The sequence below is a fragment of the Lissotriton vulgaris genome, chromosome 4_1 (assembly GCF_964263255.1).
Source record: "Lissotriton vulgaris chromosome 4_1, aLisVul1.2, whole genome shotgun sequence".
Lineage (NCBI taxonomy): Eukaryota > Metazoa > Chordata > Amphibia > Caudata > Salamandridae > Lissotriton > Lissotriton vulgaris.
In genome coordinates this window covers 1,802,800,639-1,802,812,657 of record NC_141691.1, presented here as the reverse complement: position 1 = coordinate 1,802,812,657, position 12,019 = coordinate 1,802,800,639, and the positions used below count along the sequence as shown (strand labels likewise).

Below are 12,019 nucleotides of genomic sequence, written 5' to 3'. Positions count from 1 at the left end.
ACCATAATCGACTCATCAAGGTCCTTCAAGAAAGCGTAGGTGTGGATGAGACAGTTTTACATTGGTTCTCCTCCTTCATCCACAACTGCACCAAAAGAATAAAAATCAAAAACTTCACATCTGACTTATACTCTGTCAGAAGGGTTGTCCAAAAGAATCAGTACTTTCCCCGCAACTTTTCAACATCTACATGGAACCCCTCACCAACATACTCAAAAAAGCCAACATCCCCTTCCACCTCTATGCAGACGACACCCAGATCTACCTCAAAACCTCCTCCATTAATGACATTCAGTGACTCAACAACACTCTAAGAGAAGTCCTTTACTAGCTAACAATAAATCATCTAAAACTCAACCAAGACAAAACGGAAATCCTGCTCATTTCCAACTAAGAATAGAACCCCTAAATATTAGACTGGCTAAAGCTATTGATAGTCTCAATGTCAATCTTATCCTGTCTCATGCTGTAACATCTCTGGGAATCCCATTAGACCCAAAACTCGTCATGGCAAAACACGTCAAGAAATCAGCAAAAAGAACCTTCCTCAACATGAAACTACACAACAAAATAAAATCCTTCATTCCGCCCAAGGACCTCAAACAAGTGACTCAATGGCTGGTGCTGTCTAGACTCGATTACGGGCATGCAGTCCTCACAGGTACAGCAAAATCCCACATAGCTCCAATCAAAACAACTCTCAACGCAGCAGCTAGAATGGTCACCGGAGTTAAGAAATACGAGCACATCTCACCCGCACTCTGAGAACTAAAATGGCTCCCAGTTGAAATGCGAGTTAGCTTCAGAACTGCCTGCCTTACACACAAAGTTCTGCACACAAGGAAGCCAGAATACCTGGCCTCTAAACTCAAGAAAGCCGGCCAGGCAAGGAACCTTAGGAGCACCAACAATCTACTCCTCATCTCTATGAAAACACACAAACAAAAAAGTAAGCCTGGTCCTTCGCTGGAAATGCTCCAAAAATCTGGAACTCCAACCCAGTCCATATCAGGACTATCACCTCCTTTGTAAAATTCAAGAGACAGCTCAAAGACCTCTTCTTCAATCGTTCTCTCCCGAACCAATAGCTGCAGTCGAAGCTCACAAGCCAGCACACTGCTGCTTTTTGCTATTGGAATATTAAGTCTTCTTTCTCCTCCCCTCCACGAGGGGAGGTGCCTATATCACCCCTCCCCAAAGGAGGCTCGGTGCAATTCAACAGGCTCTCAACTTGAATACTATATGACCTTCATACAACAATGTGGTACATTGCTCTGAGACTTTCACAACGCCTTGAGCTAATTTGTATACTTCTTGCTAGATTGTAAGACTGTTGCATGAAGACTGTTGTAAAGCACTCCGATACCTTTGGGTCTGGCCAGTGCGATTGAAAATTCCTAAAATAAATAAATAAAAAGAATAAAATGAACATTAATGAAATCATTACGAAAATGATGGTGTTGATGGAGAGGGATCTCCATCAGGCGTTTTCTATGAAAACCTGGCGCCATATGGGCTAAGATCCATACTTCCTCTCGCTCAGCAAGCACAACACAAACACTATATTTTTTTTATAACAGGCTTTTACTAACACATGAAGACCTTTATAAATTCCAACTGGCTAATATTGCAAAATGCTGGTCTCGTATGGAAAAAACTGAACAAAGTTTGTCCTTGACTTTCTCTTTTGATATTTTGCATATATTTTAGGAGGTTCTTCCCCATTATGGTGTTCTCAAGGGAGTGTAGGTAGCTTTATTGATTTGATTATAGCTAATTCCCTACAGATTATCACCACAAATTGGAAAGACATCACTAAAATTACTTTTACTGGTTGGTGGAATCTTTTATGTCATCATTAAAGATTGACCCATGCACATGCTACTTCTATTCTTTTAAGTATTACAAAAGATGTATTATGGTTACCACTCATGTCATTCTTATCCAGACAATCTGTTCTATCTAAATCTAAAGTTACCAGTTATGAACCTCCATACCTGTTGGAAAATGTTTAGTAGGTTAATACTATTTTTACTGCAATGCTATTATTGTTTATTGTTAGGTTTCCTTTTCATCGCTCTTCTTTTCTTATCCTTCTCTCTTTTTCTCTTCTCTTACAATTTTTTTTAAAATGCATATTGTTTCTTAAATTGTTTATATTTTTCATTTGAGTTCTGGTTTATGAAATTGATACACATTGCTATTTCTTTTATTCACTGTACTTGAATTGGATTGTTTGAATATAGGTGTATATTTTTTGGTTCTCAATATAACTTCAATAAGGCATTTTAAACAGAAAAAAAGATATTGTAGATAATTCAATGTGAATAATAGATGAGATAAGATCTTAACTACGGGTCTTCATCAGGCCATAAAGAGGAGAAAAAGGGGGGGGCAACCTAAAAAAGAAAAAGTGTATTTACAATTAAAAGGGGAAATAAAGGAAAAACCTACTCTCTCTCACTGGAAAAGCACCAACTAACCCTAATTGGGGCAATGCCTGGACTTAGTGTGAAATATACAGACGGTAAACACACGTAGGGGACCAAGGGCTCATAGTCCAGAGTTCAATGTTTGAAGAGATTAAAGCAGTGGCCTGGTACTGTAGCTGTGTTTACTGTTTTTTTAAATGTAATATTTATTACGTTTTCTTCTTTAATGGCACTTTACACTAGAGCACCTCTATGAGCATGTTTTATGCACCTTGTGGAGCAACTTTAATAGTATTTATTGATTGTACGCATTATTGATTGAAAAATATATAATTTGAATTCATTTTGTAGGTTTTTGAGTATTTGATTAGTTGTTGGCTCTCTTTCATCAATCAATTTGCATTGATTAAGATACATTATAAGATATTGCATTCTTGTTTTTTTTATCCTAGCCAGTAGGAGCATTTTTTGTTTGTATCGGTCTGCTGACCCGAGCAGGCAACCACCCATGTGATTGCATCCAATTGCAGTAAGTCACAATGTGTGACCTACCACATTAATCTTCATGAGGCAGGTAACTGTGACCCACTACGAACGAAAAATCATGAACCCACCAAGTAATACATAGGTTGGTCTGCAAACATCCAAACTGGTCACAATTTGCGACCAATATTTTTGTGACAAGTGTTTTGTACGTCAGGCCCAAAACGTGTTAACGATATAAAGAAAATTCTTCAAAATAAATGTGGGTATTGTTGTGATCAGTTTGGCAGATGCTACAGGGACAAAAGGTATCCTCATTAAATAAGCTGAACAGGCAATGGAAAATTACGCAGAGTCATTGGCACCAACTGACTAGTGCACCGGTTGGTCAGCCAACATATAACTTTGGCACCAGTTACGTCAGTGAAATATGTGATGTTCAATTCCACCTGCACGGTTTGTGGACCAATGGTGCTATCTTATAAAAAGTGGATGTATGACGGTACCACGCGTACTTTTACAAAGCGTACCGTTACCACGCTACTTTTACCACGCAAGTTGTTACAACGACTTGCGTGGAGGGGCGCTGGATAGTAAATTATTTAATTTACTATTCCAACTCCAGTCTCTGTGGACTCTAGGGAAAGGAGTTGGATAGTAAATTAAAGTATTTACTATCCTGGAGCGCCCCCCAGCGCATTTCGTTGTAACGACTTGCGTGGTAAAAGTAGCGTGGTAACGGTACCGCATTGTAAAAAATGCGAGGTAACCGTTGTATACCATAAAAAACTGTCAAAGCTGCTCTACCTTTTCTCATAGTGGGCCCTACTTCTTGCATAGTGTTTTTTTAACTAAATTATCTAATATCATAATAGAGAAAATGAATACAATTGCAGGGTTACACTGGCAGTGACATCTGATTGCATCTTTTCATCTCATGAATCTTCCTAATATTCAAAGGGATTTGTAAAGAACCGAACCTACAAAATATTACATGCATTGCAAGCTTAGCGAGGTTAGACTATCCAAATTAATCAAAAAAGCATGTATACGGATACTTTTAATCCATCTCATGTAATTAAACTCTTCAAAGAAACCTGATACTTCTACGGACAGGTATGAGGTCAAAGAGATGAAACAAAATGTGATCCATTGTGATCCGCCCAAGAGGTCGTTTTCTACAAAATGTGAAACCTGCTGCACCAACGTTGTGAACATAATCCTTCATATGAACAATATTTACTAGGTTTGGTAAAGCACTCTACTCTTTCTGGTATATAACATGTAATATTTCCGATCACACAATCTAGACCCTATCAATTTAATTTTTTACATAAATATTGAAAACACACTTTGCCCATTCGATGCGCATACTAACTTTTAGACACTTGGTATTGGAGGTAACTCCTTTCGAACAGCAGATCAAAGTCTCTGAGAGCACTGAGTCCGCCCACTCTGTACATATTGCCCATCTCCTCTCCTTCCTCCAAAAACAGGAGCAGACGCTCTGGGCCTTGCTAAGTGCACACATGCTCATTTCAGGGGTGCATCAGGATTTCCTTATGACACACTTGCACCCTTGAAATTATTCTCAATTTGTGACTCTCAAATTGCGAACCGCAAATTGAGAATGATTTCTTATTCCTTCCTATGGGCCTCCTGGCCCACAGGAATGAATAGGAAGGTATTCCTTAATTGCGATTTCGCAATTTGCTAATCGCAATTAAGGAATACTAAGAAATCACAAAATATTTGTGATTTTTTTAATACATCCCGTTTTGCAATTCTCAAATAGCGATTCCCAAAAAAACACTATTTGAGAATCGCAAACACATATGTTGATACATATGCCCCCAGGATATTCAGCAATGAGGTCTTTCGTACGAGCACATAAAAATTTTAACTACTCAAAGAAAAGGCTTTCAAAATTGGGACCTTAGTATTTAGTTAAGATAGTGAATGTGGGTTGTGGGATCTAACAGTTTCAATCATTTTAATGGAAAAATTAAAATGATACTATGTTATATTAGGAGTGCCAGATATGAGTCAGGAAACAAGTGATGAAAAAGGGGAGGGAACTGTGGAGAGGAATACACACTTTTCTCTATGTTTTGCACATTTTCGAAGTTGTTTACGTTCATTATCTAATGACATTCTGCATTTCTTAATATGAACTGGTATCTGGTGTACATGTTAATGAATAGGCCATGTCTAATGTTGGAGAAAAGAAACAGGAAGAAGATATGTCAGGCTGTTGCAGGGCATTCTGTTTATGACGAAGACTTTAAGTGTAACCCCTTAATAACATCCAGCTTCTTGAGACACACATTATTAATAATTGTAAGCATACTGCTTTTCAATGTGTAGTTGTTAGATTTCACATGTCTTTATAAACCTACTTTCCTGTACTTTATTCAGTTCTTTGATGAAAAAAATATCTTTTGTGGGCATTCTTCTCTGTTATTTCAAGCATTCCAAACTTATTACTCTGTCACACCATTAAAATCCTTGTATAGTTACTTTGTTAATTGAGTCTGATATATAAGACTGAAATTGAGAACACGTCATATTTACCCTGAATGACGAGCATCTTCAGTACAGCGGTGCTTGCATCCAGCAGGATTGTTTGTCCCTCGGTGATAACAGCCAAAAAGCCGTCTCCAGGAGGTGACTCACCATCCCAGGTGTAATTGGAGGACCAAACATCAATGTAGAAGAAGTCCGCGTGGTCCTGCAGTAAAGGCAACGTTCTTATATTAATAAACATTCAATATTTCATGGCAATGCTCCGAAGAAGAATGCTTACATAAAGAATAATATTGAAGAACTTTGCAAAAGGCGACGCTCCAAACTATGCTATTAGATTGAAAACCGCAGTTCCAATCACAAAGTAACATAGCATTAAATAATCCCTTAAAATAGCTATCTCAATGGATTTTGGCGATATGAAAGATGATCTGGTGTTACCTTTGATATGTCTGTTGTTCATGGTTTGGCGTTTTGCAGGATCGAAAGACTTCTCATCTGTACTGAATGCTGTGTACTTGTTGATGTTCAGCCACATTGGCAGTTTTTTTGTAGCAGATCCATTACAAAAAGTGCCTCTCCTTTGTTTGTTTTCCATATAGGTTTTAACATATTAGGTGGAAACCTTTATGTCACTGGGTGTCAGTACAGTAAGGTGGGACTTTTAGGTGGAAAAATACTCACCCTCCATAAGAAACGTCATTTATGGTCAGAGAAGACCATTTTAGTTGGACTAGGCAATTTACGGCTCAGTTGCCGCTACCCAAGAAAAGTTGTGCAGGGGAAGCAGGATAAGTGTTTGCTAGGAATGATATAGTGCTCTACTCCTTCCCAGATGCAAGGTGGAATAAAAGTACATGGCTACTGCTTGTAGGGACCGAGGAACTGCACCACTTCCCAATCAATATCCGCAAAAGAGGTTGTCATTTACTGGAACGTTTTCAGTCAATAGATCCCAACTGGACATAGCAGCTAGATCCCAACTACACATAGCAGCTAGAACGCAACTGCACATAGCAGCAAATGAAGTATGTTGATGACTTCAAATGATGGCCAGCCATATAGTTGATACTGTTTTGTTAGTGCGAGACTTTACTTGTCTGCTCTCTACCAAAATAAAGCTACAGTTAATATCCGTAAGATTATTTAAACTCAGGCACTTGTAAACGCCTTGTGAAATCCCCCTTTAGTCCATATAACAGCCTGCTCTGACATGACTTGCATTCCTTAAAAGTATTTAGAAAATACAGGCGACTATGGATCTTTAAAAAGTGTAGTCAAGTTGCATGTATAAGTTAAATGTATACAAACCTGCTACAACAACGGAAGTGTTATATGTGGGTACCTTTGTTGCTTTTATAGTGTGTATCTTCATGCATGGTTTTAACTAACTAAGGGGCTGATTGCGATGGTGGTGTACCGCCATTGTGAGGCATTTTCCGCTTCCATCCGGCATCATAATCACCCCATAAAGCATGAAAAATGTATTTGACATGGGCCTACTGTGCTCCTGTAAAGAGACACAAACCACATTAGATTTATTTTTTATACATTTAAGATAACGCTCCTGGCTGGGACAGCAGGACCTATGAAGCTAAGCCTAGGATGTTCCCGACTGCAGAGCCAGGGAGGCCTTGATGTTTGGGGGCTGACAGATGAGTGGGGCATGACCTAGGCTTGGCTATGTGTGGAGTGCAAGATTCAAGATGGCGACTCTGTTTACCTTAGAATTATCCCCAGGCATCAGACTGGATCCAGAAGATTTATTGCAAGAAATGCTATGAGCATTGTTCTGCTCTGTGTGACGGCTGCGTCTACGCTGGAAGTGACATGCGCAGTGGCTATATAGGTGCCACCCCAGTGTGATGACATCAGTTTCTGTTCGTGACTTTCCATGCCCTGTCCCTAGAAATCAATTCACAGAGTGGCGAGGATGTGTGAGTCTCCACCAGATTAGGATTGTGTAAAGCAGGTTTGTTGAGATTTCTGGATATATTTTGCGTGACTGCAATTTTGAATTTGGGGGTTTTCACTGTATTTTAAGCTTGTGTGTTTTTATCGAACTATCTAAATTAAAGTTGGGGACACATTTGCCACTTAAGAAGGACCTTCTGGAGCACCAGTATTGTGTTACACTGCAGTGGTCTCTGAAATGCTTGCACTGCTTTAAGCTGCCATTTTGGGGGTGGGACGGGAGGGAAGGAGAATGCACGGTATAGTTCTTGACCAGCATGACATTTAAATGCAGGTACAAGAGTAAGGATCGTACAAAACTGGGTCCTTGAGATTTGTAGATATGATTAGTGTTCTTCAAAAATTTGATTTGGTGTTTTTCACTTTATTTTTAACCTGGGGTGTTTTTATCGACTTATCTAAATTAAAGTTGGGGTACATTTGGAGTACCAGTCGGGTGTTGTACTACGGTGGTCAGTGCACTGCTTGCAGTATTTTTAGCCACCCTTTTGGGGGAAGTGACAGGTGGGAAGGAGAGTGCACGGTCTAGTTCTTGACCAGCATGACAGATTTAAAAGTGGGTTGGCCGCTGGTGCCCCAAAGGCAAGCCTGTCTGCCCCTGCAGGTTAAGAGGGATGGAATAGAGATCAAATATTTGCATTTTAATTGCAGATCAATTCGCAAACACTGTATGGAGGTTTTGGATATTATTAATAGGACAAAGCCAGATCTTGTATTTATTACTGAAACATGGGTAAGTGACCAACCATTCCGGGATTGTCCCTTGCCATACCGGTTGACCATAAGGTATTCAAATGTGACCAAGCTGGGAAGATAGAGGGGTGTTACAATTAGCTATAAAGACATTTTTGAATGTGTGAGTGTGAAACACAACATGGGAGGTGACTGTGATTGTGAAATGCTAACTTTTAAAATCTTATTGAGCAATAGAGTAATTCTAGGAGGAGCCATTGTATATATATATCCAGGATAAAAAAACTCACAGTTCGCTGCAAAGATGGCTGATAAACGTTCCCCAGTTTTATTAAAATGTAAATGTTTTCTCCTTATTGGTGACTTTAATTTACATTTTGAGGATCAATTGCACAGTTTGAGCAGATCAATGGAAAACGAAATGAAGGTTATGCAGTTAAAACAGTAGATAGTGGGTCCAACCCTTAAGGCAGGGTATACATTCATACTACTCTTTTCTAACTTAAATTTGGTAGTGATTTAAGCAGCGTGGTGAGGCCAATGTATTGTGAATTTCTCTTTTTCCTTAGAGGGTGATATGACTGACAGTCAGATCTCCCCACCTGCTGTAAATAGAATATGGAGGAAATTCAACCAAGCCCTTTCTACTGGCAACTTTAATCCCCTGTGATTACGGAGGAGTGTTCTGTGGAAACAGCATCCATTGAGCTTGTACATGAGATATCTTTATCATTGGATGTCTGTGCTCCAATAAAGAAGGAGAAGTTAGCAAATAGACTAACTGAAAAGAGGTAAACCAGTGAATTGAGGGCTGCAAAAACAGATTGTAATGTTTTTGATAGCAAGTGACAGCGTACTAAAAGAACAGAGGACAGAGTGATCTATACAAATGCTCTGAAAGACTACTATACACAACTCAGACAAACCAAGTGCTAGTACCTCATAAAAAGACTTAAATAGTAGTTCATCTAGAGAACTGCTTAAAATAGTAAGGGAATTATTGCATGCAGTATCCCTGGATCAGACAGTTAAAGCCTCAGCATCCTTTAGTGAGGAATTGGCTACATTTCTCAGTAATAAAATCATGACAATTTTTTCGACTTTTGGTGATCAATCTTCCATAGAAGACGAACAATTTAAGAATGCCAGACTACACCCAGAAGCTACGTCCAATTGGGGTAGGTTTGCTGTCAGTGGAAATGGTGGAGGAGATGATGGGGAAAGTGAGGTCAGGGGCCACATTGGACCCTGGTGCACACTTAATTTACTCCCTCCTAACACCCATACTTGCTCCTTATGTAGCAGCACTGCTAAATAAATCTTTGACGATGGCTGCATTTCCCGTAGCCTGGAAACAGACCTTAGTGGTGCCATTGGCAAAGAAATCACATGTGGATGCCTCTACTGTATCTAATTATCGTTCCATGTCAATGTTATCTGGCTAAGGTGTTGGAAATGTTAGTTTAGAATTGTCAACTAATCCAATATTTGGAGAGTAATAATCTGTTAGACCCTTCACAAACATGATTCAGGGACAAAAACAGTACAGAGTTGAGCTTACTGGTAGGTGTTGCACAGTTTCAGGTCACTAGTAGATCAAGGTAAAGGAGTTGCACTAATTCTTTTAAACCTGTTGGCAGCTTTCTACACAGTATCCCTACAATGTTTGCTTCAAAGGTTGAATGAAATGTGACTGCACTCTTCCACTTTGCAGTGGTATTGCCGACCAGGCTATAATATCTTGTAAAAGAATCAAGAAAATCAGAATGAGTGGCAGAACCTTTAATTTTTGGGCAGTGACCCATCGGAAAAATGATCTTCCCCCAAATCTAGGCCTATTGACTTGACATCATTGGTGGATAATAGGTGCCAGCAGGCAGCAGGACATGTTCAGCGCAAGACATTCTCTCTCTTGATAAGAAGAATTCCACATACCCGCCAGGCAACTATGTCCACTCTCTAAGGGACCTGGTTAAACTGGTGGTTCTTAGCCAATTTTAAAACATTTAGAAGACAGTTTCCAATTTGGCCAGTGATAGGTTAGATCTGTTGAAGCAGATCCTAAAGTGTAGCTGGAATACCCTTTCTGTGGGGACTACTGTCACATTAGGCCACCATGTAAGGATGCACTCAACTTGTTCTTCGTGAGATGTCCATACCCTTCTAATTGACAGTACAATTGATGATGAGCTGATTTTCATAAAGACTCCTACCTGTAAGGCTTCAGAAAATGCAGTGCTAAAGCCCCCTCACTGGTACTTGGCCCCACCAATCAAGCAGATCCACCAGCAATACATGAAATTCAGGGACTATTCCAGAGCTTAGCAGCTCCAGCAAAAACAAATCTCCCAATTGGACCAGAGACCTCAGAGAATGTGCTTCTTTTTTGTGGTAGGGGTAGATATAAGGGTCCCTATCTCTGGCAGTTTCCACATTTTTCTCTGCCAGCTCTTTGCATCAAAACCTATTGGACTCTCCCCCCATTGCACCATCCCACCAACCACCATCATAAACACCTTCAACATACAAGTGATTCTGGCCCAATGGAATCCCAGCCAAAGATAAGCCTGGCAGTCCAGAGTGAGGAGAGGATCAGATGATGAAGTATGCCACTGTGTGTGGGCAAAGGCTCTGCATCTTTTTAATCAACATTCTGGGTCCAGTCAGAATGAATACTCCAGGCCAGTATTTCTCTGGGTTACAGGTGGCATACTTTACATCAATCAACAAAAGGAGAGAAAGGGAATCGGGCACTCTCGTCCCCAGTCAATAGCAAATAAACAAAGGAAGAGTGTCCGTCAGACAAGCGTTCAAAAATGATTATAGCACGTGAGATTGAGGCCAGTTGTAAGTGGTCATATGGCCAGACCAATTTCAAGAAAAAATACAGGATTTTTTCAGGAAACCCTCACTCACCCTAGTGGTGACATGCTTCATCATCGGGTCCACCGGGAGAGATCGAATACCTCCCCGGTGTGCTGCGACGCCAGGCGACTGCGGAGCAGGTTTTTTGTGAGGGTAGGGGGTGAAAAAAGTGGTGAATTTAAAAATGTCCAAGGTTGTACCAAAAAATCATTTAATGGCTGGTCAACCTGACATAATAAAAACTATGTGTGGGGGAAACTAACCAAATAAAATATACTGGTGTTTCCCTTCTAAAGAAAGGTCAACATGTTTCTGCCCGTGTTATGTGTGAATTTACAGGGCTTTCTTCAGGACCAGTTAGCGAGTGTTACCTTGACAGGTCTGGGCGCGCTAAGGCCCACCCTGCCAAAGGTAGTGAAAGTTAAAATAGCACTATGTGTAAAAAAAGGTGCATTAAAAATAGAAACTTGTTAGTCTGGGGTTTTACCTCTGTTACGAGGAACCTAGAAGTTTGTAAACAAAATGAACCACGCCCCATAGAACTCAGGAGGGGGGTGGGAGCGAAAATGGCACACCGCCCGCAACGCTCTGCACCCTCTCAGTACCTAGCTGTTCCCTCACTGGATCTCGTCAGGTTGACCAGCCAGAGGTATTCGATCTCTCCCGGTGGACCCGATGATGAAGCATGTCACCACTAGGGTGAGTGAGGGTTTCCTGAAAAAATCCTGTATTTTTTCTTGAAATTGGTCTGGCCATACGACCACTTACAACTGGCCTCAATCTCACGTGCTATAATCATTTTTGAACGCTTGTCTGACGGACACTCTTCCTTTGTTTATTGGCATACTTTACATGCCGCACACAACTTATGATCAAGCATAATTTTTGTTTCAGGAAAGGAAGGGTATGTTGCAGACAAAAATATTTTTAATTCCTCACACTCCTTCATTTAGTTCATTTGGCATTTGATCCTCCTCATAGGATCATGGATATTCAGGAAATGATTCAGAGATTTCTAATTCAAATGCATTTCCTAGTGTTATAAG

At 40.2% G+C, this 12,019-nt stretch overlaps 1 protein-coding gene across 1 annotated transcript in view; it reads right to left on the bottom strand.

Moving 5' to 3' along the window:
* LOC147724580 (fibrocystin-L-like) overlaps positions 1-12,019 on the bottom strand; it is a 1,106,658-nt gene that overhangs the window by 389,635 nt on the left and 705,004 nt on the right. The window contains exon 45 of the mRNA XM_086966124.1: positions 5,490-5,646. Within this exon, the coding sequence (XP_086822250.1) occupies positions 5,490-5,646 (157 nt within the window). The remainder of the gene's footprint in view (positions 1-5,489; positions 5,647-12,019) is intronic.